Source organism: Mytilus californianus, unplaced genomic scaffold, assembly GCF_021869535.1.
Source record: "Mytilus californianus isolate M0D057914Y unplaced genomic scaffold, xbMytCali1.0.p SCAF_4, whole genome shotgun sequence".
NCBI classification, from domain to species: Eukaryota; Metazoa; Mollusca; class Bivalvia; order Mytilida; family Mytilidae; genus Mytilus; species Mytilus californianus.
The window spans coordinates 32,301,119-32,329,063 of NW_026262690.1; the positions used below are offsets into that span (position 1 = coordinate 32,301,119).

The 27,945-nt window shown below is 31.2% G+C and overlaps 1 protein-coding gene across 6 annotated transcripts; it reads left to right on the plus strand.

Annotated features, from left to right (window-relative positions):
- Positions 1-6: 6 nt before the first annotated feature.
- On the plus strand, positions 7-27,945 carry LOC127737900 (uncharacterized). 6 transcript variants are annotated; one of them, XM_052248863.1, is made up of 14 exons: positions 7-95; positions 3,515-3,607; positions 6,782-6,814; positions 8,583-8,772; positions 10,042-10,353; positions 14,069-14,138; positions 18,020-18,069; positions 19,320-19,382; positions 21,539-21,586; positions 22,062-22,136; positions 22,366-22,491; positions 23,722-23,802; positions 24,474-24,560; positions 26,101-27,945. In XM_052248863.1, exons 3-14 carry the CDS (start codon positions 6,782-6,784, stop codon positions 26,550-26,552), a joined length of 1,587 nt encoding a protein of 528 aa, XP_052104823.1. In that variant the 5' UTR covers positions 7-95; positions 3,515-3,607; the 3' UTR covers positions 26,553-27,945. The 6 variants fall into 6 exon arrangements, with proteins under 6 accessions (XP_052104823.1, XP_052104827.1, XP_052104824.1 ...); XM_052248867.1 differs by lacking the exon at positions 7-95 and adding an exon at positions 425-437; XM_052248864.1 differs by lacking the exon at positions 7-95 and adding an exon at positions 567-657.

The window sequence follows — 27,945 nt, forward strand, 5'->3', positions numbered from 1 at the left end:
TTCATCATATATATAAATATATGAATAAACAGACGATGCAATGCATATACCCAGGGGTAAGAATATTCAGAACCAAATAAGAAAGTACCATTAAGGTATATATAAACACAAATACTAGCACTATCACTAATATTATATTCAATCTATCAAGTTATTTACTTTTCATTTGAACTTATACATTTCATAAATATATATAATTTGTAGTTTCGTTTTCTAATTTCCAAAGGACGGAAGTTTGCCCAATTTGTTTACAGTTATTTGGTTGAAAATGAAATATAATGACGACGTATAGTAAAATTATTTGCCTGTATAAGGTAGCATATGGAAAGATTCTACCTGCATAGATGCTCATGCTATTACATATTTTGTATTTATGTTGATGTAATCTTGATAAATGATCAATTCATATTGTTTAAAATTGTAGATTTGATACAAAAGTATGTATAACTTTAATATTATAATTGGTCACCAGTTCAAATTAAACAATACATTGACACGTTTATATTTATGTTACAAAATACATAATGCAGAACACATTTTTAGAAGGTTTTAAAGTATTTTTTTTAATTTAATTGAGAACGAAAGTAAATGTTTCTTGGTATTTAACTTTAAATAACTTCACATAAAAATATATACAGATGACTCAGTATACCCCGGGTAAGAACATTCATATGAAAAAGGCCATAACGGTTTAATTTAAATATACTATCACTTTCTGTCACTAACATTAGATACGTTCTATCATGTTATTTACATTTCATTTTTACTTAATAATATTTAATAAATATATAAATTTTTAGTTTCGTTTTGAGTTAAAAGGCTGACGTTTATTCTTATTTTATCGTTTGTTGGTTATAACTGAAATATAATGACGACGTATAGTAAAATTATCTGCCTGTCAGTGTATAATGTAGCATATGGAAAGATTCCACCTACATAGATACACGCGATACTATATTTTCCATTTATGCTAATGTAATCTTGATAACTTTACAGAAAAAAAGCAGCATGAAAACAATCAAACACCTATGCCTAACTAGTGATTACGTAATAACCATATCTTGTAACACAAGATAAACCAGTCGATTTATTCCTGTTGAAATATGTTGATGAATCCAAAACCGGTGATACGATATAATACAGTACCGGATTTGCATGAAAACAAGTAGAACAAGGTCAACTTAGGTACTCTCGAAGATTCAACAGTTTATGCTCCACTAATAACTGTAGTCTTGTTACTTCTGTTAGAACCCGTGTTTCAAATATATCATTTGATAAAGCATCATAAATAAAAATTTGTTACAATCTTGCTAAGGCAATCTACATCTGATGATAGAAAACATATATTTAAACGGTAAATGTACAGAAAAATTACATTTTCGGTGATAATCATGTCAGCAAACTTACGCTGTCTACTACCTTGTGATACATGTACCATCAGGAACGAAACGTCCAGCAGCAGTGGTATCGACCAGGTTCTGGCAAAATTCTTCATAGATATCAGGCTTATAATTTAGTAAGCCAGAAGCGCGCTTCGACTTCAAAAGACTCGAATGGTCACTGAAAAATAAAACTAGAGGCTCTAAAGAGCCTGTGTCGCTCACCTTGGTCTGTGTGCATATTTAACAAAGGACACTCTCCAACATTGTAGACGAGAATAGAATTCATGAAAGAAATCTCTGTTTTATTGATCTTGTATTACTGATCAGTTAGTCTGTTTAGTTTCTCTCTATCTTCTTTATTTTTTGCTCAAAACACAAAAGAAGGTAAAAAAAATCCTTATTTAAGGGCCATCACTCCTATAAAGAGTGACAGTCTACTAACTATATCGGCAAAATTTAACTTGTTATTAAATCTTACCTTGCTGATCATTATTGTGATTTAAAGTTTCTATTTATCTATTATAATTTTTATCATATTAGGCAAAACGCAAAACAAATGGTAAAGATAGTCATTAAATGGCAATAACGCCAATAAGGAGTCATCGGACGATTTCTTCGAAATTGTTTTAATTGTAGATCTTGTCTTGCTGATCATTTTTGGCTTATTTAAGTTTCTATCTATCTATTATAATTTTTAATATATAAGGCAAAAAAGCAAAACATTGGAAAAACGTCATCAAAGGACAATAACTCTAATACTAAAGAAGTTTACTGACGATTTCGACCATGACGACTTATATGTGGAACTTGTCTTGCTGATCATTTTTCCAATTTAAAGTTTCTCTCTTTTTATCATAGTTTTCAAGACAATAGGAAAAAAAGAAAAAAAATGGTAAAATTTGTCATTCAATGGCAATTACTCCTATAAGAAGTTGTCTGACAGTTTTGACGTATATGGACAATTGGAAGAGCTCAACATTCGGAACATTTTTACTCCATCAGATTTTCTCTATTTATAAAGGTTTTCAAATTAATAGACAAAACTTGCATTTTACCCCTATGTTCTATTTTTAGCCACGTCGGTCATCTTGGTTGGCAGGCGGAGTCATAGGACACATTTTTTAAACTAGATACCGCAATGATGATTGTGGCCAAGTTTGGTTAAATTTGGCCCAGTAGTTTCAGAGGAGAAGATTTTTGTAAAAGTTAACGACGACGACGGACGACGGACGCCAAGTGATGAGAAAAGTAGAATATCACACTGAAAACTACAACAAACGCAAGTGGTGCCCGTAGTGTTAAACATGACAAGAGCAAAATTTATAATAACTAGCATTTGGTGATGTCGCAATCGTGTAATAGATGTCAGGATTATGGCCACAACAAGTGAGGCATATCCATAGTCGTCTGTGACACAGATATTCCATAGCTGTCAATCAAAAAAATGATGGCGTCCGCAAAACGTTCTATATGATGGCTTCAATTTTACCATTTAAAACTAATGGCTTCCTTGTTACAATCAACCCGGTATCAAGAAAATCGCGATAGGAAACTCGAATCAACTGAGATATATATGTACATCATGTGCTATGCAGGCGCTGCCGGAATTGAATATAAAAATTTGAAACTTGAAAGTATCTCTTTTGTAATTTTGTAATTATAAAACATTACTTATTCTATTACCCATGGATTCGTGTAAGTTGTTTAAACCTTGTTATATAATGTATAAGTAAATGTGAACGTCCCTAACCATGCTAACGAAACTCATCATACCAAAATATAAAACAAGAGACTGTTACGTAGAGAAATGACACGTACAAACAATTTCAAATATGAAATATCAGAAACTAGAACGCATAAAAACTATTGCAAAAGCTAGAAGAGTCTTTTTGAAAGACATATATGCACCGGAACTGTAAGCAACTTTTGATTCATTAATTATACCTGTATGGCACATTAGAAGTAAAAATCCGATGTGAAATAAATGTGTGTCTGATACATCAACATGGAATATACTAATGTATTGTGTAAATTGCAAAATGATTCAAATTCACTACAGTAAGTGCTTCATTGTTTAAATCAATTTTCTTTGCAAAATAATGTATCTATTTTTCATGTTATTGACAACAAAGGCACTGAAGTAAATAGTGTGAACGCAGAAGGACCGCCAACAGGTCTGGCAAGGCAGGGTTTATCAATCAGAATGTCTTAAGGGCTAAATACAGGTGAGTGTTTAAGGTTTTTGTGTATATTTTGTCATTAAAATAATATTTCGTCCTCTGTCTGAAATTTTCGAGAAATTTAAATCTTAAACATGGCAAATATTGCAGTTTTGATTGATTGATGACACATTTTGATTTAGTAAAACACTTTGAATGGACAATATTTTACAAAAAATTCCCTTGAATAGTATTATGTTGGACTATATAACATTTTAAGCTAATGCATTTTTTGTAGAATTTTCAAATTGTATCGCACGGAACAACATTAAGATTTTCTAATATTGAAATTCCTCTAAATTTCAACAACGTTAATGTTGACAGTATGTTAAATATGTAAAAGCAGAATTAACAGGACTCTTTGAAATTACTGAATTATAAAACTATAAATACAATAGAGAAAACTCTTAACTGTGTATGCCTTATGTGTAATAGATTTTAAAATAAAACAAATTAGGATTTATTCGCAAATGTGATGGTTTACGATTGGAACAAATAACATGGGCGTTAAAAATTAGAAAAATGTAAAATGTAAAATGAAAAGTAATATTTTATGGTAACGGGTCATCAAATTTATAAACACAATCACGTGATTTTTTTGTTAAAGCACCAACAGTATTTTCCATCCTACACAGGGTATATTTTTTGCAGGTCTTAAAAACCACCTACTTATGTCTTCAACCAGAATAGTCGTCTGATCTATAATTTACCCATATTTCCTATTCACTACTAATTGTGACATTTTGATTGAGAGTTGAATTTGTATTGCGGTTGATACATGCATATCAGGAGGAGCGAATCCTGCTGATGTACCCAGTCTCGTTCCTTTTGTATTTCATACGAAATACGATTTACTCAAGTTTTATTTAAGTTGGATTTGTATATTCTGCATGGAATTTTGAGATTCAAATTTCTGTTGCATCTAATTGAAAAGATTAAATTCTATAATTTCTTTGCAAATTTAAATAAATATGCAACATACATGACATTTAATTGGAGGCTACATTGGTTAATGAATATTCAAATCTCTTAAATCCATTAATAGATACAAGTTAAGGTTAGAAACAAAAACGGAGGGAATCACATGAACTCCGAAAGGAGAAAAGACCGGTTACTTCGACAGGGTAAGCATCTTCTTCATTCTATGCATGAATCGCCCGTCATGTTAATCACACTCCGTCAAAATCTCACAATCGAGAAAAGGACAGAATTGGTTCATTTAAAGATCATACGACTGTTCTGTATTCAAAGATCAAAAACCGCGAAAACAAATCGTTGTTAGTATGTAAAACTATCTGATATACTGAACACAACACACCTGAAATTTTGTCAAGATACCCGATTTTTTTGTAAATAGGGCATGTCACAAAATTGCAAGCTATACTTTCCAAAGATTTATATAAATTGAGTCGTAAATTATAAAATCATCTTAGGATTAGTATTCAATATACAAAAAAAAAGTAAAATCACAAAAATACTGAACTCCGAGGAAAATTCAAAAAGGAAAGTCCCTAATCAAATCGCAAAAATTAAAGCTCAAACATATCAAAGGAATGGATAACTGACATATTCCTGACTTGGTACAGGCATTTTTTTAAGTAGAAAGTAGAAAATGGTGGATTGAACCTGGTTTTATAGTTAGCTAAGCCTCTTACTTGTATGACAGTCGCATCAAATTCCATTATATTAACAACGATGCGTGAACAAAACAAACAGACACAATAGGTAAAAATGTCAAATATAGGCTTACAGCAGTCAACATTGTGTTATCATCATAATCACTATAAACACAAACAAATGTCACAAAGAAGCACAAAAAGGCATACATCAAATTTAACAACCTCATTTTGCTTTTTTTATTATATGCTTTTATTTATATATGTAAAATCCACCCATAAAAGACACATTGGAAGTATCAGGATATGAACTCTGATGAGAACATATGTTTTTGAATCAATGCAATAAATATCTTTTCTGTTATTCGTTCCTTGGTTGCTGTCCCATAGCGTTTATTACAGATCTTCTTTTCTACGCCATTCGAGTAAGTTTTCAGTTTTGTTTCATTACGATTTCAATTATTTACATGGCGTTTTCAGCTCGTTTTCGACTTCTGAGTTTGACGACTCTTTGGTATCTTCCGCCTCTTTTTTTGAAAAATGTATACTTCGAAAGAAAAAAATATAAACGCATACATGTACTGACAAACCAAATATAAAAATGAGTTCCAAGGAAGAAAAGAATATGTTCATTTCTCTAATTGTTAAGGACCCTTATGCAGAAAGAATGTGTTCAATTAAACACAAAACCCGTGTGCTCAAATTTGATTATGAAAAAAGATGCATTGTTCTTCGTCGACTTTTAAATAATTCATTAGATTAAACGTCTATGGTATAAACCTTTCATCATGCAACTGAAAGAATCATGTATGTCCATGTTACATAATAGTTTCAAAAAAAAATTGAATAGTCCAGACTTATTGCTCACAAAGAAAATGGACAGTCAAAATTACCAATAAAAAAGCAATGAAAATTACGTGAAATTTCCTTGACTCAGAACTGCATATCCCCTTTATCTATATGATAACATCATGGCACAGGGAGTTGCATCAAATGTGAAAATAACACGTTATTTGCCACAATTTTTGAGAAATGACATTTAAGTGCTCATTATGATATAGGAAAATAATCACAATACACAACCGCTACTGAGGGAAATTGTTCTCCTTTAAAAACAAATACTTATTTACGTACATTCTTTAGACAGAACTAAGAAATTGCATGGATTATTTTAATTTAGGTCGAAAAGTAAAAAACGTTTTATCTATAAAAATTCTAATGAAGAATAAAAACGAACTTTTGGCTATAAGCACCACACCCCATCTCTGCCCAAGTAATTGCTTCTGGAAAAAATATCATAAACTAGGGTATAGAAATATGTTGATTCCTTGGTCTTCTTCCGACCGGCAGTAAAATTCGAGTCAAAGTGGGGCATCCGTTTGGTTTTGCGGGTTGTATAATTCACAGCCACGTTCCGTCAGAATGTGGAAGTTAAACATAACAATAAAAGTATTAATTTTTATAAAAGTATTTTGGTAAAATTGAGCAAAATGAATCGTGAATAATAGTTATGGGCAATTTTAACTAAACATTAATATCTAACTTTTTTAAAATTATTTTTCAGATGGGTGTTCATTATATTACTAACTATCTTTTGGTGAGTACATATCTACAATATTTCTTTTCTACGGATAACATATTAAATTGAAATGCTAGTAAAGTATGTACGAAATTAGAGTGTTTTTATTTCGGCTTGTCAAAGCATATGAATAACACCACAACCATTCTATTTTAGTAGAAAATTCTGCATTGACTGTACAAACATTTTTTATGCAATTAATATCAGTATTATATCGTTACTGTTTTAATACATGTTTCTTTCAAATTCTATTATTGACGTTGCGAAAAGTGTTTATCAACGACAAATAAAAGACAATTAGAGGATATTAACTTTTTAAATAGGTGTTTTGACAACAACAAAAATCATCTTATTTCTATATCAATTGTGAATGAATTTAACAGAACCAATCACATATCTGCCATTAACACTCAGTTCTGCAAATAACGAAAAACATAAAGATATGACACACGATAACTGACGAAGTTCCTGGCTGAACACAGTTATACGAGGTTTTTGAAGGTTCATAAGCCTCCATCTTTTTAATCTCAATCAGTAGATTAACAAAACTGACATGTCTACAATTAACAATTAACAATTTTAATCGAAAATATTATCTTCTGAATAATTAAAAGCTTTAACTGTGTCAATAATATACCCATATATTATCTCAAAATATGAATCTAATGTTTTACTTGATTCAAAACAAGATTATAATGCAAAAATGTGAAACAATTCAAAAGAGAAAAACCGACTGCATCTTCCACGTTAAAACAACATATGAAAAACAAACGTGGCAGAAAGGAATAAAAGACAATCACTGATTTAAAGGCCCCTGTCATGGGACAGGCCTATACACAATGTGGCGGGTTTAAATATTTTTGTGAGCGCTAAATCCTTCCCCCTTACCTGCTAAAGTGGTGTTACATCACAACATAAAAACAAACGGTAAAAATAAGTTTGAAAGGGCTTGTCCCATCATATCAGCTATGAGCACACACATTAAAAACAATCTAAATCCACATGCATACTGAATTCTATTTCAAATTCAACTACAACTAATCAATAAATGATGTTTTCTCAGACAAAAATATCAAACAGTGCACATCCAAGGGATTAAGGATAAAGATGTCAAAAACAGTCTGAGAAAACATGAACTTGTGCAATGCCAAAATACATGTACCGACAGGATATAAGACAATAAGTGTTTATAACTAAATAGTAATTCATCTTTAGCTGTTTTGTAATTCATTAACAAAATCAATGTCAGTACCGATGAAGTCTTGTTGTATATGTACTACATTGAATCTTCAATTCAAAGGTCGGATAGATCCGGGAATCACCCAATTGCCAAACCGATGAATATAAAATACAACATTAAAAAAAGTAAAAATAAAAACGACAATCGTTTATGTAGCGGGAGTTTATACAACATAGGAAAATTATATTCTTCGAACTACCTTGAATGCACAAGGAAATATAGGACTTATATATATAGTGAATATCAAAATCCAAAGGTTTTTTCCGGAATAACGTTCATCACGGATGTATAAATACGATAAAACTTTTCAAAGATAAATTTTTTTTTTAAATATTATTGTCAAGAGACTCGAATAGTGTTGGTCTCGAAAACAATACAATAAATGGAATGTCAGTAAAAATGTGTATCTTAAGACAAGTAGGTCCTCAAAATTTTGTATGCTAAAATATTATTCATGCATGTAATCTAGCACTCGAATAATGTTTTTTTTTGTGTCTTATTTTGAACCGCTGAATGTATAATTATCCAAGGTCAATAATATTGTAGATATCTACATTATGCTTTGAATGTATTGAAAAGTCAAGCGTAAAACTAGAAGATTGCATAAATGAAACAGAGATATTACAAAGAGCTGGCAAATACCCTTGCCATTTGCCATTACGATACCATTATATATGGAGTCCGTTTGATGGAACTTATGTTGAAAAATGTTTTCGTGTGCATACGATTGAACAAGGTATTTTTACATATCAATTATAGCATATTTTACTTTGATCTTTTACATGTCTTTTAATTTATTGATTCACAAATATCAATGTAAAGCAGAGGAAATGAAGATGTTTTTTGTATTGCCCTTTTAAGAAATAAAGAAATTTTATTAGACAAAGTGGGACGTACCATTGCATCTTTTTATCTGCCACTCGAAAGCTTATAAAGTTCATGTCATGGAAATCTATAACTCAAATTTTTGATAAAAGTGGTAGCCTGAGTGTATGGTTTCCTAAAATTGTAAAAAAATTCACACGTCAAGCAAAAAAGGTATATTCAAAAGAAAGCAATATTGCCATTACTAAACAAAAACCTGCTATTTCAGGGATATATATCAGATATATCACAGAATGTGAAAAAAAGTTGCTAAACTATAATATTATGATTTATATTGTTGCCAACCGATGTTTTTAAGCATTTTGTGTCCATGAACTCATTAAGTAAAAGATACGCGATAAACGTCCATGAAATGGACGGTCATCTTACAATGCACGATAAAAAATAAACATTAAACATTTAGATGTGAAAAATAGCATTAAAAGATTTATACCGCCCTTTGTAGATGAGAATAGTTTTTCAACAAAGCCGACTAAAGATTTGAAATTAACTCCATACACCAAAATAAAAAAAAACACATGATCAAAACAAAAATCTTAAAGAAAAATATAGTTATGGAAATAGCACACTGTTACTTATTATTTACTTATTATATATTAGTAATAACACGTATTTTGAAAAAAAACTTATATTATTCAATTAATTTCAAAGCAAACTCCTTTCGTCCCAAATTACCTTTTTTATTTCGATGTTTCTGAAATAAATTAATATAAAAAAAAAAATCCTGAAGATACCTGTGTAAACTTTTGTTTTGCAGGTAAATTCATACATGTATTCAATTGAGAGCATTTATACTTTATCCCAATGCAAATTGTACGAAACTGTCCAATGTTTAAATCAATCTTCACTTCTAGACAAATATCACTTATGTATGGCATTTTAATAAAGTTTTGGGTAAAATTTGTATGAAAACTTAAATAAGAATACATCACGTTTCCATTATGGTAATAACTAAACTATTTTGAGAAAGTAATTGTAACTATTACTGATTACTTTCGTCAATAAATACATAACAAAAGAGATACATTTACATTCAGCAATGGAATTAACGTATCTCTAACACATTTTTTTTTTATCTGTAATCATATGCACAATAACGAAACAAACTTGTTTATTTTAGGATACATGCCAGTGATTGATCATCAATCTGGTAATATTAATAATGCTGATTGTCCAGAAGATACATTTCAACCTATACCATACAAATCTAACACACAGTGTGGGTGTGCCTTAATGAAATCAACATGCAACGGTATTGGCCAAGTAATATCTACCAATGGATCGACAGATAAAGACCGAACTTGTCGCTGTGATTACCTCAAAGGATACACATACGTGAATATGCCTGCTGATAGATGTAATTGTAAACCAAAAGGAGAGAACTGTACATGTAAATTGATGGAATGTCCAAACGGATCAAGACTATCCCCTGGTAATATATTTTTACAAAGTAATAAAGTCTTGCAAGCTCTTAATTGCTCCTAGTAAATATAAACATATAGGAACTATTGTATGTTCTTATTCCCTCAAAAATAACTTTGATGCAGAAATAACAAGCTTAGTCGTTGAGGTTTAAAACTGGTATGTATGACTCAAAAGAGCAAACCCTTAAATTGTTTTATGAAAAAGCACGTAATTGTGTCTTAATGTCATCAATAGTGGGGATAAAGGTAAATAACAAGCGAAATCAAAAGACTATTTACTCAAGATGTGCACATATTGTTGGGTAAAACTTGAATTTTATATTTTTTGTGTCACTAAAAAATCTTCAAAAAGAACTCAAACCAGAAAGAACTTGTGATTTGATCATATATAATATTGAACTTTCACAAAATCAAAATGCTTTTACATGAACACATTTATGACAAGGAATGCTGCATTACTTGTCTATTGCGTTATCTGTAATTGTTTACCGTTTGATGTAAATGTTTAGTGTCTTGACAGCGCATATGGGTTAAAAGTTAACTGGAAGTAAATACTTGATCCTTCAACTCCGTCGTAAAAGGCTGTCCTTTTTTAAATTGAAGGAGGTTGTGTAGACTGCTCCTCTCTTCCGATCAAATAAACCAGACAAGTCTGGAGAATACGTCTGCTTTTTACAGGAGGTTACATTTTTTAAGCTATTGAAACAAAATAGTTATCAAAAACAATTGGAAGAAATAATATTATGACAGGGAAACAACAAATTATAAAGACGCATCTCACTTTAAGTATGTAAAAACGAAAGGTAAGACATCGATGAAATATCGTAGAACCAAAATCAGAACTCCTTCCTCATTAATCGAATGAGTCAGTTTTGGTGGTTGGTTTGGTCTGTTGTACTGTCAAAAAATAATGTTTATTACTGTAATCCTTCTTCTTCAGTGTTAAAAGAGCAATACAATGGGATTCAAAATCTTATATCAGCCAAACAAGAAGCCTACACTAGTAAACCAATTTTAATTTGAAGCGATCATTTTGATCTGAGCAGCTCTTAAAAGACAAAAAAAAAATAATTAAGTCTTTTCGGAATTTCAGTAAATTGCCTGAACACTTTGGAGATAACAGTAGTCTGAAAATTGACTGAAAAACTAAACATGACTGAACAAGATATGCGAAAGATACCAGAAGGACATACAAACTCATAAGTCGAAAAAAAAAACTGACAACGCCATGGCTATAAAAGAAAAAGACAAGCAGACAAACAATACACAAAACACAACATAGAAAACTAAAGACTAAGCAACAGGAACCCCACCAAAAACTGTGGGTGATCTCAGGTGCTCCGAAAGGGAAAGCAGATCCTGCTCCACATGTGGCACCCGTCGTGAATTTACTAGTGCTATTAATTACCTATGCATACCTTCATAACTGATAAATACTTGTAGATCGAAAAAATCTACACTTAAGCAACTAATGTAATCCAAAGTAAGGTACCTCATAAATCAAGATGTGTATCCAGGAACAAGGAAAATAGCTTGGAATGAAATACAATCAAATCGATTTACTTTGGGCTCTGTTACGTGCCTAAAGATTTTGTTTCACGAACTAATGTACTTTATCCCGTATTTGCATTACTCGGGAACATCAAAACCCAATGAGAGGATTGTAAGATAATACTCAAATGAGAATCCCTCAATATGTTTAGAAAGCGATAAGGATTATTTTATGCCTAGCCGAAATACATGTCTGTTTGCATGATAAATAGCTAATGACGTCAAATTCTGGATAAGCACCTAACCTGAGTTTGAACATGTTCTCTAATTGCTAACTTCTTTAATAAAGAGTAAGGATATGACAAACATGTCCAAAAATAGAACGTGGGGGTGATGTATGGTAATTGTCGGTTGGACTATAATAGGCATATCTTAAAACAAACATCAACTACAACCTCTGGATTCGCTATTCAATGGATATCTGTAAATAATTACAATTGACTTATGTTTAGTTAAGAACAAAAGTAAAAACTGTTTCTTTTTTATTCTTATATACTGAAATGCTGATTCCATTTACTTTGGAAGTCGGAAAATATTGCCAGGCTAACTGGACCTAATTTTGCTTGTTCTTTGACTGTATTTGTTCGTAATTTTATTTTTTGGAGAAATTGAGTGTTTGTGGTTGATGTGGTACATTTTACTGTCCAAAATTATTGACAATTTCTATAAGTTTTAAAGCAGCAACCCAAAATAAAGGAACTGTTTGCATATCATATCAACCAACTTGGACGTATACACTCCGTATTCAGCAACGGCTGGAATATTGATACATCAGAATGGGAAATTGACAACAGGCAAAACAAATCATCTCTTTTTTCCTTTTCTCAACTGACAACACCTTGCAATTGAAAAAAAGAAAGACAAGAAATATGGCGATATCCGTGCTCTTTATTGATATTTAATAGAAAAGGGTGATCAACATAGTCACCATTTTTTAAAAATTATTCAGGACATCAATAAATATAGTTGACACTGAACTTACACGAATACTGAAACATGCTCCTTACCTATTGTCTAATTGCCTTCATTTATTAGATTTTAGTTTGGTTCAACGAAATTTATATGATATATTTGGTTTACAGTTTGATTCAGAAGAAACACCGACATAGCTAGATAATACAATTAATTATCTAATTACTAACAACACAATTTGATATTAATAAGTATTGTAATTTTCATTGTTATTAATAAATGTAATGTCAGTATTACAAATCTAATCTTGAATCAATCATAATCCTATCTTATTTTTGGAAAATATTTTTACAAATTCAAATGTGACGTCACTTTGTGTGTTTTTTAGAATTTCAAATGTGACGTCACTTTGTGCGTTGAGGCTTTGGCTAACTCGGCTGTGTATTTTTATGTGTTGGATTAAGTTGTGTTATGTAATGTATTCGTTTTTATTCTGTAGTTAGTCCCCACTTCGGTTTTATCATGTATATCTATTATATAGTCATTTTAAAAAATTTACTGTTTGCAAAATTATAAATTATTCTAAATAATAAGGATGTTCTTGTCCCAGGCAGAAAACCCTGGCCGTGTTAGGCGCAACTTTTCGGAAGTTTTGGTCCTCGGTGCTCTTCAGCTTTGTACTTGTTTTGGCTTTCAAACTTTTTTCATCTGAGCGTCACTGGTTGGTCTTGTGTGGACGAGACGCACGTCTGGCGTATTGAATTTTAAGCATAGTACCTTTTGTTAGCTATTATTCGTGTGTTTCTTTGTCCTATATGTTCTCCCATTTATTTGTATTGTGGTCCTGTCATGTGATGTTGTCGTTTTGGTGTTGTGTTTGACGTTGCCATAAAAGCGGGAGGTTTGGCATGCCACAAAACCAGGTTCAACCCACCATTTTTTTCTTAAAATGTCCTGTACTAAGTCAGGAAAATGGCCATTGTTATATTATAGTTCGTTTCTGTGTGTGTTACATTTTAATGTTGTGTTTTTGTTGTTTCGTTGTTCTCCTCTTATATTTGATGCGTTTCCCTTAGTTTTAGTTTGTAACCCGGATTTGTTTTTATCTCTATCGATTTATGAGTTTCGAACAGCGGTATACTACTGTTGCCTTTATTTAAAATATCCTCAAACTTTATAATTCAAAAATATTTCGTGTCAGTCAGTAGGATATTTTAGACTTTATTCAATACAACTTAATGTTTATTTTTTGTTTTGTAGACTACGTGTGTATTAAAAAAGTCAGATACCTGAAGACCAATCATAGTTGCCAAATTCTTGTTGAACACAGGTAAAATTGGTTAGCAAGCATTCAAATTAAACTGAAACGTTTATATTTGGAAATTCCCTTAAGGTTTAAGGTTAAATCCATATAACGCATGGGTCAATTATCACCTTTTAAAGAAAAAGAAATGATGCGTTATCGATACCGACACAACAATTCATCGATACAAAAAATAGAAGATTTTCATTGAAAGACAGATGCCTTAAACTGTGTCAAGCTATAATACGTATTAAAAATGTTGTTAATTAGAGATAATCAAAGAAAATTTTAATAAATGATCAACAAACATCGACACCAAACAAAGACAAAACACTCATGAGTTTTTTTTTTGTGCATGTTTGATAAATTCCAACCTTTTTTCCTTTTAGATAAAAATAAGATGTGGTATTATTGCCAATGAGACAACTGTTCACTAAATTTCAAATGAAGCGGATGTAAGCAATGATAGGCAACCGTACGGCTTTCAACAATGAGCAAAACCCATACCGAATAGTCGGTTTTAAAAGGCCCCGACATGAAAAATATGAAACAATTCAATTGAGAAAACTAACGGCCTCATCTATAACAGAACAATTTACGAAAAACAAATATGACAGACATGAATCAACGAGAACCACCGAACTACGGGCTCATGACTTTGGACAGGCATCTATAGAATCTAGCGGGGTTAAACTTGTTTGCTGGCGCCTAACCCTCCTCTAACCTGGGACAGTGGTTTAACAGTAAAACATAAGAACAAACTATAAAAATCAGTTGAAAAGAGCCTAACTCATCAGATCGATACAAAGCAGAAAATTAAAACATCTAACAAAAACACAGATCGGACGTGGCAGGGTATTTATACATCCAACAATAAGAAAGAAACTTCTAATATGGAACAGTGACATGACAAAAGGGTACACGATAGATCATAAAAACGTCAGAACTGGAAAAGCACTTACCTCAACAATTCCGATATCATTTGAACAGGAATACCAGTAAAACATTATGAGTAAAAAATCCTTGTTTGCATTTACAGAAAACTCGCAGTGACTGAAAAAAAGCCTTAAGAATTAAATGTTGATAATGATAATAGGAACGTCATATACCAAACAGCTATACAAGAACTTTAGTTATGCCAAGAATAAATGTGTTCAAAATTTCGATACAGCAAAAACCAAAGAAACGAAATAGTGTTGCTTCAAACAATGAATCAGCGAATAAACATTCCTCTTGAAAAATACCAGACATATTTTGGGGCCCGTTATAGCTTGCTGTTCGGTGTGAGCCAAGGCTCCGTGTTGAAGACCGTACTTTGACCTATATTGGTTTACTTTTATAAATTTTGACTTGGATGGAAAGTTGTCTCATTGGCACTCATACTACATCTTCTTATATCTATATATGTATGAACAAACAAGAGTATAATGATGTAATACTAGTTAAAATAGGCATATCAACCTAACTGAGAAGTCCAAATTTTACTAGAAGGAGCCTCAAAATCAAGGAAACGAAATAAACAATTCGGAGATATATTGATTGTTGGTTGCTTAACGTCAAGTGGCAAATATTTCATGCATTTTCAGGACGAGAACAAATTAACAATAAATACCATAGGTAGGTCTTGTAATAAAGGCCGTCCGGGATGAAGGTCGGGGAAATTTAGACTGCAACTGGAAAATGAGGGTAAATTGGATAGGGAAAAACAATTTTGCCTTGCAACAGGCCACCTACGGACCCCTCAAACAGTTGCTGCAAGGGTTCTTAACGTGCAGAGAGCGTGGTACTCTCTCTACATGAGGCATCGGATTTAACGTCCCCATTCTGATCGGACTTAGTTGCGTACTTGTACATCCTGCACAGCAAAACGGACGCCCCTCTTTTGCATGGGTTTTACTGCCGGTCGGAAGAAGACCTGAAGTGACCATTTTTTTTTATTCCCCAGTCACCTAAGGGACTAAAAGGACCACTTTCAGTTTTAACATTCGATTTAATAAGAGTAAGTTAAGGTTTATAAATATTATTGGTGAGATGAAAGTCTGGATTACTTACAGTAAATTCGTAGTCTAAGTAGCCGTATGTATTGTTACAAACTACATGAACATGATTACCGTTAGATTGTAATGACATTAAGCAATCAAATATTATTCAGAGCAGTAAAGGAGTACATCTGCAATGACAAGACGAGCATGTTTAGTCCAAATACCAATCATTTGACGGTATACTCACTATACTTTTTAGACAGTCGTTTTTTTGTGTTTTTTTTTCCGTTTGAAGTATTTCACACTTTAAGGTCTTTTACATCTGACTAAACGGTTTGGGATTTGCTCATTGTTGAAGACCGTACGATGACACATGAACTGCGACGGATAGAATTCGAACTTATGCAAATGAATATCAATACATCTGTTTACCTATTTTGGGTTAAACAAATCTCTACGGAAAGCCTGTAACTGTTTGAAAATTGAGTTGTTATAAGAATCCTACAAACAGACCAACATTCGTCTTTATTTCGTATTTGAATGTTCCAAAAAATCAACCAAAGTCTTGTACATGTATATACGTGCACTTGCATAAGGTCGATTTCAATCCGACGCAGCTCATATGATTGTCAATGAGACAAGTATTCACTAGTGGCCAAATGACTTTAGTTCCTTTCTGGTTGTTGTTTCTGTGCTAGTGTTAATAGTCCTTGTAGGGAAATCATTATGTAAAATAAGAGAAAGAAGATATCAAGGAGCATTCTAAAATCACAAGTCCAATAAAAACGACGAAAGAACTAACAACAAAATATTACTGATAGTAAGACAAACAAACTGTCAGAGGACAATAAAGGTTCAAATAAAAAGGAAATATAAGACTCTTGAAATTGTAAATACCACGATTCACATTGTTTAAGTTTCAGTTTTTTATAACGGGTTTCATAAAAGCCGAAAGTTCACTGGTCAGAAGAGTGGAAATGTATAAATTTCCACATGTAAGGAAAGCAGATATACAACCAAATTGATAAATTTCTTGTGTAATTTAAGAAGAAAAAACAAAATTGAAATGTGTGTTGTTCAAGAAATGCTATGATGATGTCTGTTTTTATCAAACTTGTGGGTTGTGTTTGTCCATTTGGTATCTTCTACTTCTTTCCGTGTCTACTTAGTTCTTTCTTTTTCATGAAGGAAAGTTGAATTAGTGTCGCAGGCGAATATTTTTTTTGTTTTTTAGTAGTTAATATAATGTGATTTACAAACAAAAACAATATTTTGGGTGCTTTGTCTGCAAGGAAAATAATACATTGGTCATCGAGGTAGGATAGGTACTTAGCAATATTTCGATCTTCGACAAATGACGTAGAATGAGTGTTCATATACCGTTTACGAATTTTAATTCTGGTTCTTTTCAACGAACTCACAAATATTACCCATTCTATAATAAAAATTATCTTCGTCTTCTTTTCATGTTTTCTGCTAACCCTGTTGGAGCATCTATGATCACCTTCGGAATTTGGTCGGTTTTGTATTGTGGGTTATATTTTGTAGATTATTGTTTGTTTTTCGGCGTTTTTCGTTTTTTGTCACTTTGTCTTCCATATGAGTTTGAATACCCTTTGGTATCTTCCGCCTCTCTTACCCATTGTCTGGCTAAATCCGACACAAAATCCTTTAGTGTTTTAATGTGTGCTTCGTTTTTAAGATGATTCGGTCTATACATGTCTTGTAGAGAATGTTGAGATCACAAGTTATAACCTTGCCGACCAGATAATATATGTAAAAGGAACAAGGGCATAATGAATCAGGAAGTTTTTTAATTAAGTAATGAAAACATTGAAATATTTGAATAATGAAGGAGAATGCATATGATGTTAAAATTCATGACACAAAATCATGACACGTTTTTTTTTTTAATCTTTTCATTAGAATGAGTCGAGGAAATGAATCCAACCCAACAGATGAAACATTTCCAGAGGGTAATAATTTATCTCAATGTTCAAACATACTTTCTATTCTCATTTATTCATTGATACATATATTTAATTATTGCAAATTAAACAGACTACAAAGCAGGAGGTACGATAAGAACCGTTTTCTCGTCCATGAAAATGCAAGATTAATAAAAACGTTTTGCAAATATGCCTTTAAGAATTATACAATTTATATTGATAAATAAGTAGGATGATCAAAATAGTGCACTTAAGTACAGACATGTCACTTAAATGGCATAAACGGTTGAAACGTATATATACTTGACCTGAATTGGTTATTTTACTCATAGTTTTTGGCAAAATTAAATAAGACCCAAAGCCTTACCCCAAAAAGATACTTTATTACATTAACATATTATCATAAGACATTTTTCACCACATTGTCTTTTTTGGTAAATCCATTGCCTGAATATTACAGGAAAAATCTCAAAGTGAGGCAATCTTTCGCAATTGTTTTCAGTTTAATCCGGTTTCCTTGAATAGTTTTTACATTAAATGTAAAAAGTTTGAAGCCTACAAAAACTTCAAAAAGGTTTATACTGATACTCGACAGACTTATATCATATGACCATCTGAGAGATGTAATTTAGTAAATATACAATTTTCTTTAACATTCTAGTTAAAGGGGTCAAAACCTTCTTTTTACACATTTGTACAACAACAAATATTGACTTCAAGATAAAGTGAAAACGATGCTCAAGAAACATTGTTAATTTCTAAGACCTGTGAAACATATATTACTTAAATATTGAACCCAATAGTTTGTTTACCAATTCCCGTAATCGACCCTTTAATTAGAGATCCCTTTTTTAGTTGTCTCCCTTAGGTGGGCCATAACTTTTATTGACAACGGAGAGCTAGCGGAAAGAGCAAATTTATCTGTGTGTAATGTATGTAACCTTTAAGTTTTTCGAATCTTTTAATTACATCTAATTTGTTGTTAAGCTAAATACCCTTGATTCCAGAAGATATTTTTCACAAAAAAATTGTTAAAACACCAATACATTACTTTCAACCTATCATGCTCATGCCAATTTTGTCCAGTAAGAATCAGTCAACGATTGCCAAAGGGAAGTTATTTGTTTAAAAAGTGGAAAATGGACCAATACAACTATCATAGATTATAATCATTCGTTTTGTATATGCTTTACAGGTAAATTTTCATGTTTTTTAAGTAACTATTCAGCACTGACACATTTTGTCATTTTTGAGAAAAATAATTCATTTTTTTTCAGATACAAATAACTCTGTAATAGGCATTTTAATATGCATTCTTTTAAGCAGCCTGGTTAGCTTTTGTAAGTATATCTGTATATATCAACTCCCATTGATTAGGCGTTACGTTAAATAAAAATCCAAAACAACAACACATGTTACGAGTATGATCGGTTACAAATTTAATATACGTAGGAGTGACCTAGCAATGCAAATATCCGAAAATAAAATCGTCAATTAAATATTCCATTTGTTACTGAATTAAAACTGGTCAATACAGTATACAGTTTTGGTCCGTAAAATTTGTTAATATCCAAAATTGCCAACCCTAAAAAGTTATTTCCCCTGAGAGCACAGCCCGAAGTGAAAGAATTGTGGGTATTCATCGCTTATAAGAGGCCACAATTGTTTTATTAAAGTGAAATAGTCCTTGTCTATTCGTCACTCGCTGGGCTTCGTATCTGACGTCATTTTGATGGGGAAAACTTTGTGTAGAAATCAAGACGGCCAAAAGGTATTATTCCACTGTTTAAACATATTGATAGTTTAATCAATATTTGATTGGTTGAGACTATCCCACGTGTCATTGAACAAATCTTCATATTCCATTCTGAGGATCATATTCCCCTCTGAAATGTCGGGATTACTTCGTGCGACGTTACGCGCGGTTAATGTACATAACGTTTTGAACTTCGTATTCTTCTTAAAATAGCGATAGCAAAAATCATTATCATGTTCAAATCTATTTCGGACGATAAAACAAAAAGACTTGTAATTAAATTTTGATCCTAACTGTTTATCAATGGGTATGTCATGTTTAGTTTGACTTACAAAAACAAGCGGATAAGAAAAAAAATGAATGCAAAATAATATTTAATGTATTGATAGTAAACAAAGCATAGGCAGTGGAATAAAACATTCATTTCCCTTTGCCTCGGGAGATATGAAGATTTGCTCACCCTCGAAAAATCATATTTCCCTCGGGCAGAGCCCTCGTGAAATATGAATATTCTTGGGTGAAAAAATTTTCATATCTCCCTCCGGCACGGGAAATAAATGTATTATACACCAATGAATAATAGGTTTATTCATCGCTGGATGTAAATGTTTATGGTTATTCGCCCTTCTTGGCATTTAAATGACAGTTAACTAAATTATTTCATGTCACGTGATAATGTGTTATCCAATAAAATTGATTAACATTATATGTAAGATATATTAATAAAGAAAATACTCAGCAGCACAAATAACGCACCACTTCTTCTCGTATATAGATAGAAGTTTAAAATTTTTTTTTTTAGTTTTTACTAAAAATTTGCAAAATTACAGTATAAAGTCTAAAGTTTTCTATGTTGTGTTTCGTGTACTATTGTTTGTCTGTTTGTCTTTTTCTTTTTAGCCATGGCGTTGTCAGTTTATTTTCGATTTATGAGTTTGAGTGTCCCTCTGGTATCTTTCGCCCCTCTCTTAAACATAACTCTGAAATGAATCCATGGTTTGCAGACAAATTTTTGTTTTAGTGGCGTGAATCGGAATTTCATCAACAACAAAAATTTAAATAGTGTTGTTTTGATAAGTTTTGAAAATTGAAAAATTAGCAAAATCTCCATATTCACATAGTTTGATGTTTATAAGTCTTAAGAGTTCTGCAACGATAAAGAAGATGTCGATTTCAAAGTAGATACTTCGTCAAATATTATCAAATTTCAATATTTTATATACCTATATTTCATGTATTTTAGGTTTGTAATTTATTATTACACTTGTATATCAATATTCTATTCATAATTCGAATATAATACATAATGTCATTTTCTTTCTTCAAATTAAAAGAATTTACGATTTGATAAAACAAATGGTTGCACGAAATACAACAACAATGTGTCAAGATAGTGATGATGTATAAGTTCGGCGGAGCATTCTATAATCTTGGGTTGTTTCCATATAAATGGGTTGTTTGCATACAGATTTAAAAAAAAAAAACAAATGACGGAAACACATGATTGGTTTTAAACCAATAAAAGAACAGGATTTGTATGAATTTGACATCGACTGTAAATATACAAGAATATATTATATATTATAAGAAATTATATAAACGTAAATATATATTACTTAAATATGAATGTTTTTAAAATGAAACTATTAACAAACCAAGGTACGAGCTTATATACTTATATCATAGTTATGAAGTATTCCTAACATTTATTTTATATGTAAATCATGGTTCGGTGTGTAGCTTTAGGAGCCGTTGCTGGTGTAAACAATTGGTTTTCTAAAATCAGAGGTAAGTTAATTGATAGCATTTGTTTTCTGTATATGTAACAAATATAATAAAATATGTTGAACCAATGTGCATACGTCATTACATAAAGCAATAATACAAACATATACCACATCTTCTTATATCTAATTAGATATGGTACTGTACAAACAAAATGGTTACTTATAAATTACTAGCATAACTACCAATTACATGTTAATATATATGATGACCATAGGAAACAGTGCCCTCTTACAAGTGCGTCTGTTACGTTTAAAATGTACAAGTATTAATTCATTCATTTTAAAGGGGTCAATTTACAAAGCCTCTCAGATACTCTTATCATCAAATGATAAAATCACTTCATTTAAGAATGTATGCAAACATATAAGTATTGGGTTTTTTTTACTTTGGAATAATTACGTTGGAAATAAAATAGTTTTTATTTGGAATTATGCTTTTGTTTTGTTTGTTATTTTATTACTTTTTTCTGACTTAGAGGTAATAACCAAATGCTATAGATCTAGATGCAACACTGGAGGCAACCATTCACAAACATGCGACGAAGAAGAAAGTAAGTAAAACGATGTCACACTTCATTCCTTTTGTAAAACTGTATTTTTACTTTGACCATGGAGACATATATTAGAGTATTTTCAAAATGAGTATTGCGGTTAAAACGAGCTTTAATATGAACTTAAATAATAAGAGAAAATCGTCTGATTATGTTGAAATAAAAGAATGATTAAATAAAATAGATCCGAGAGTTTTTAAATGAATGTTTCTTTTGTCTATTATTGCAGGACATCCATTGCAAGATACAAATGAACCCAAACAAGAAGAAAACGTGACACGCACGTCAAGCAATTTTGTAGATGACATGGAAAAGACTACTGTAGTAAATACAACAGAAATAAAAGAAGAATGCGGTACTATTTTGTTTGATAAGACCTAAAACATGTTACTAACCTTATTTCAGTTTATGTCTTACCCGCACTGAAAGCACTAAACAATTCTCAATAATCCAAACTTAACTTTGAAGTATAGCTTAAGTTGACTTTGCCTGAATCTGAAACGTTCTCTAGCTAATTTGAATTATCTCTTAATCAAGTCTGAACTGTATTTGAATGATGCTTATCCGTAGTTAACAGATAGTGAATTTTACTGTTAAAAGTCGGAGAAGTTAAAACTATTTTCAAATTATAAATGCGATATAACTATCAAGTAAATGCCAGTTTGTTTCAGACTGTATAGTAATTCAGTATACCTGCTCACAAATCCTTTTCTGACATTTCGATCATCATTTTTTTTAATGCAAATCGTTTCAATAAGAAAATCTCACACAGTTAGTTGCGCTAACCTAAAAATCATCAACAGTCAATTTTATTTAACATTTATATACTTCTTACATAGATAAAAAAAACTTGGTATGGCTGTCTCAACTTTTTGATCTTTTGAATAGATTATCAATTTTACACTGAGGTAAGATCTTAGAATATCGTCTAGTCGATATTTGTTTTTTGGTATAACATAATGTCGTGCTTTCGCAGAAAGTTTTAGACATCTTCATCCTAAATACGTAGGACGTGTATTGATTGATATTTAAGTCTAGGAATACATGATATATTTATTTATTGTAATTGGCTTTTTACTAGCTTTCAGTAACTACGAATACTATTAGATTTTTAATATTGATTTTTACATTAATTTCTTATGGTGTTTTGTTACACCACGTTCCAGGTAAGCGGATGGTGGCGCTCTCAAACATTTTTATGTACCTTTCCCAAGTCAGAAGCTTCTAGTTCTTTTATTGTTGTCTACAATATTTGTTTTTGGTTTATGGTCTAAGTTTAAACGTTTGTTTTCTCGTTTGAATTGTTACCCATTTTGTCATTTTGGGGCCTTTTATAGCTTGATGTACGGTATCCGTTTTGCTCATTGTTGAAGGTCCTACGGTGACCAATATTCGCTAACATCTACGCCCTGTGACCTCTGTCTCATTTCAAGTCATACCACAACTCCTTATTTTTTATAAGTATAAAAGAAACAAAACACGATTACTTTCGTGAGAAAATATATAAACATTTTTTTGTAACAAACATTAACATGAAAATAATAAACGGAAAAGATTTATTTCAAGAAAATTTTAATTCTTTTAGGTGAGATGTCAATGACAAAAAAGCAGCTGCCATCCAGGAGAGATGTAGATGTTAATGTGCAGTATGAAACCAAGTACCAAGGTAAACACATGTTTGTTTGAAAAAGACCACATGTTGACCTGTAGATTGTCATTTGTTAAGCATTTCTATCTTGAATAACACGAATGGTTGTCTGATCTATGCATAGGCCATACGATGACATGTAGTTGTTTAAATCCGCTTCTTTAAGACTTTGTTTGACATCTACCTCATTTGTAATCACACAACATCTCCTTATTTCATGTATACCGATTGTGTACTGTTGCATACTGTGATATTTTCACTGAGTCATGGTGATAAATGCATAGCAGAAAACGCTAACCCCATCGACATACTCAGTCTCTTTCTTGTTTGAGTTGATTCGCTCGGTTTATATTTCTAGGTTTGTACATTCAAAATGGACTATTATCTATTACTTAAGATTGTAAATTTAAGAAAAAAATCAATCTATAAATCTTATATAAATAAACAGATTTTGAACTGAGACAGTTTGTGTCCGATCGTAAATGACTGAACAAAGAATAAGGAAATTATGTTTAATCACTTATTTTACGGTGTTACATTTAGCATTGGATTTTCCCAATCTCTAGTCTTTAAGGATTTTGTGGTTTGTTAACGGTTTTTAGACTTAGGATATGAATTATCATTTTTATTTCAAAATTACGGAGAAAAGATTCATTTAAAGGCAGTTCAATAGTTTCATTATATTTCAGATGAACAGTCCATGGAAAACAAACAGCGAAGAAGTTCTTTGCCATCAAGTCCGATAGTTGATGTGCATTCTAAAACCAAATACCTAGGTAGAAATTACCCTCAAGAAATTGGTAGAAAAAAAATTTATATATGCTGAAATATGTATCTAAATTTGTTCAGCAAATTGAGTTAGATACGCAGTTCAGAAAATAAACAGCGCTGTACATTTGTGGATAGATATTTTTTTTTATCGAAGCAGCGTTTCGATCTTACACTCATTACATTTAACAACGAATTCGAAAGTCATCTGAGGTATTTCGGTAAATTAAGATCGTCGCAGCATTTTCAGTTCTTAAGGTACTATTTACCTTCACAAAATATTTATAAATGAATTTTCTTAAGGTCAATCATCAGAACATTGTCGATTGAAAGTTAAATGCCTGAAAATTATTAGAGTTACCGTTAGGAGATTGTCAGAACGATGTCCATACAGGTCTTGCAATGATTTATTGTAATGTTAAGACTATGTTTAGATAAAATTGGATATTTATCTTTAAAGTTCATTTATCAGATTAAGATAAATACATATTCATACCACATCTTCTTATTTATGGTTAGTATTTTCAAGCCATATTTATCTTTTTCTTTACATAATTAAACTAGCGGACATTTCACGTAAACTCTTTATACACAATCATTGCTATATCAAATGGGAAAAGTGCAAACACAAGTTACATATACAGAAGAAACTAAATACAAAAAAAGCATTTGCTAAGGTAGACCATCTTTCTGGTTAAAACCATAACAAGAACGCTCATGTCAAAAACAGATTGCTAAAGATTAATCTAAGTAAAAAATCTATTCATGGGTCATAATTGTTTGAAGTATTTTGGCCTATAATGAAGGTACTGTGGTAAGTTGTGCTTGATCTCACAGGTATGATCGTATGTCAAGACAAGATAAACGCTTGTATCATGGAAAATTATGTGTGACCAACACACTATTTGATCTTTGAGATAATGTTCGAGGCAACAGTAGTTTACCGATGTTGAAATCTCATAAACCCATTAAAAATTACAAATCAACTAACAAAACAAAAAGTAAGGGATTCGCATGAACTCCAAAAGGAACGAGACAAGATATGTCGACAGGGTAAGCTCTTGTTTATCTGAATATGTTGAGTTCGCATATTCTGCAACTTTTTTGTCTTAATTATTATTGATATAACTGTTGTTTGTATCAACCTCTTTTGTTTGTAATACAACCAATAGTAAATGATGTAATAATGTGGGTTTTTTTTATTTCTTTTATACCTCAAGTCAGGTATATTACAAAGCGTCTCCTGTTATGTATGTATTACATACCATATGAATCCACACTCATGAAAAAATGTCTCAATCGAGAAAAAGTCACAATCGGCAAATTTACCAGTCGACTATTCTGGTAAATAGCAGGGATTCAAGACCGTGACAAACAGAAGTAAACACGTGCAAATAAATCGGAAGGACAGGCATCCATAACGTATTAAGATTAACTAAAGGTGCAATACGATTCATCCTAGGTGTCACCATTTTATTTATTTGAAAAATTATGTATTATTTAATGGATTGTTTCTGTGTATAGTTATGTAGTTTTGCTGTTTCGCAGGAGTTGTAAGAGGGAACATGTCTGTGGAATTATATGTTGCTATATTGAATATTGATAAAGACAAAGATGATGCAGAGCAATATAGAAATCACCTAAGTCAATCCTTTGGAAATGAAAATATCCATATCAGACTTCTTGGAAAAACTATGAATTCCAAGGACAAATTGAAAGACATGCTGGAACCCTGTCGTCATATATTTATTTTTGTGTCGGACAATTTTACAATAGACAAATTTAAGGAAGAAATTGATTTTAAACATTTACAAGACAAGTTTTTGAATGACTCATTTAACATAGAGCGTGTCAAAGTTGTTTATACTGATTTAAGTAAAATTCCAAAAGAGTTGTTTGCGTTAAATACAGTACCGTATACTGCTGAGAGCATAAACAATGGAACTTATATTGCCAGGATGAAGTACTACTTCTCTACGATTCGAAAAGATTTAAAATAACGTCATATTTGTATATTTATTTTAGCTGTTTAACTTAAGCTATGTTTACACAGAAAGGCGCATTTTTTTTATCAGAATTTTAATTTAAAACGTATTTGGTTTTGATATATTTATCTGTGTTGTTCATACTAATAAATCTAATCATTTTAAAATTTGTCTCTCCATAACGATATTTTCGATTGTTAATTTTTTTTGAATATTGGAAATAGGGCTAAAATAAAAGCACAAATTTCGGACAGAAAGTGTTTAAGATTTTCTTAATCCTATTTGCATATTAATGAAATGCTGGAGTGAAAAAGGATTCTATTAAATGCTTAATTAAAAAAAAATGCTATGTTTTATTATATACCTTTGATAGTAAAGTCAAGTTACAAATATACTGTTGACTATTTTAGTGTTATTGACAAATTCATATCAGAGTCAAACTATTAATTATAAAGCTCCTAATAAGAAATTATATTTTATGTAAAAGACAAATTAAGAACACCAGATTTCTCAAGTCATTTTAACACCAAAAAGAAATTGATAAGAATGTATTCTACAAACTGCGCTATACTGGAATTTCTGTTTATCTATTAAACTTGCAAAAGTTTTGTGAATGTTAAATGATTTTTACTGCTAACTTTGTTTTAGAATCAATGTGTAACAATTATCAATGGTTTGTAGATTTTCACCTTTGCAGGGTAGTATATAGAAAGACTTATTTATCTACCGTAGATGTATTTTAATACTAGTACTTATATTGCAATAATTATGGTTATTTGGCCTTTGTCAGGAACTGTTACATTTTTCGGTAACACACACTTAAAATGGTTAAAGTTATTTTCCAATTGCATATAGATCATACGATTAGCAGAATTTGCTATGTTTGAATGTTTGCTCAAGCATTGTAATTATAATAGACATTTGAAGGCAGAGTTTCAGTCTAAATAAGATTAGATAGGACAATTGATATGATGTAACGTAAACACCACAAATGTTTTTGTTATTGATCTAAAGGTTGGATTTTACAGAATATTGGAAAAAAGAAAATTACTCATAATGTTCAATAAAAATATTTTTTAATGAAAATGTCCACGATATATTACCAAGAATTTTTTTATTAACTCTTGAGTTTCTTCTATTCTCATATTGTTTTTAGAGTCAGGAGATTAAATCGTAAACTCATTAGTCGATACGTTACTCTTGAAATTCAATCATTTACAAAAAACGTAATGACATTCAAATTGTTTGCAGAATAAGAATAGGAATATATAAGAATAAGAATATTTTATTGAATCCAATTAAAGGGTCCGTTTCCGAGCATATACATATATATATATAGTATTAATTATACAGTTACTTTTAAGATATGTTGCATTGCAAATAAATGAATAAATAACTATACTCCATA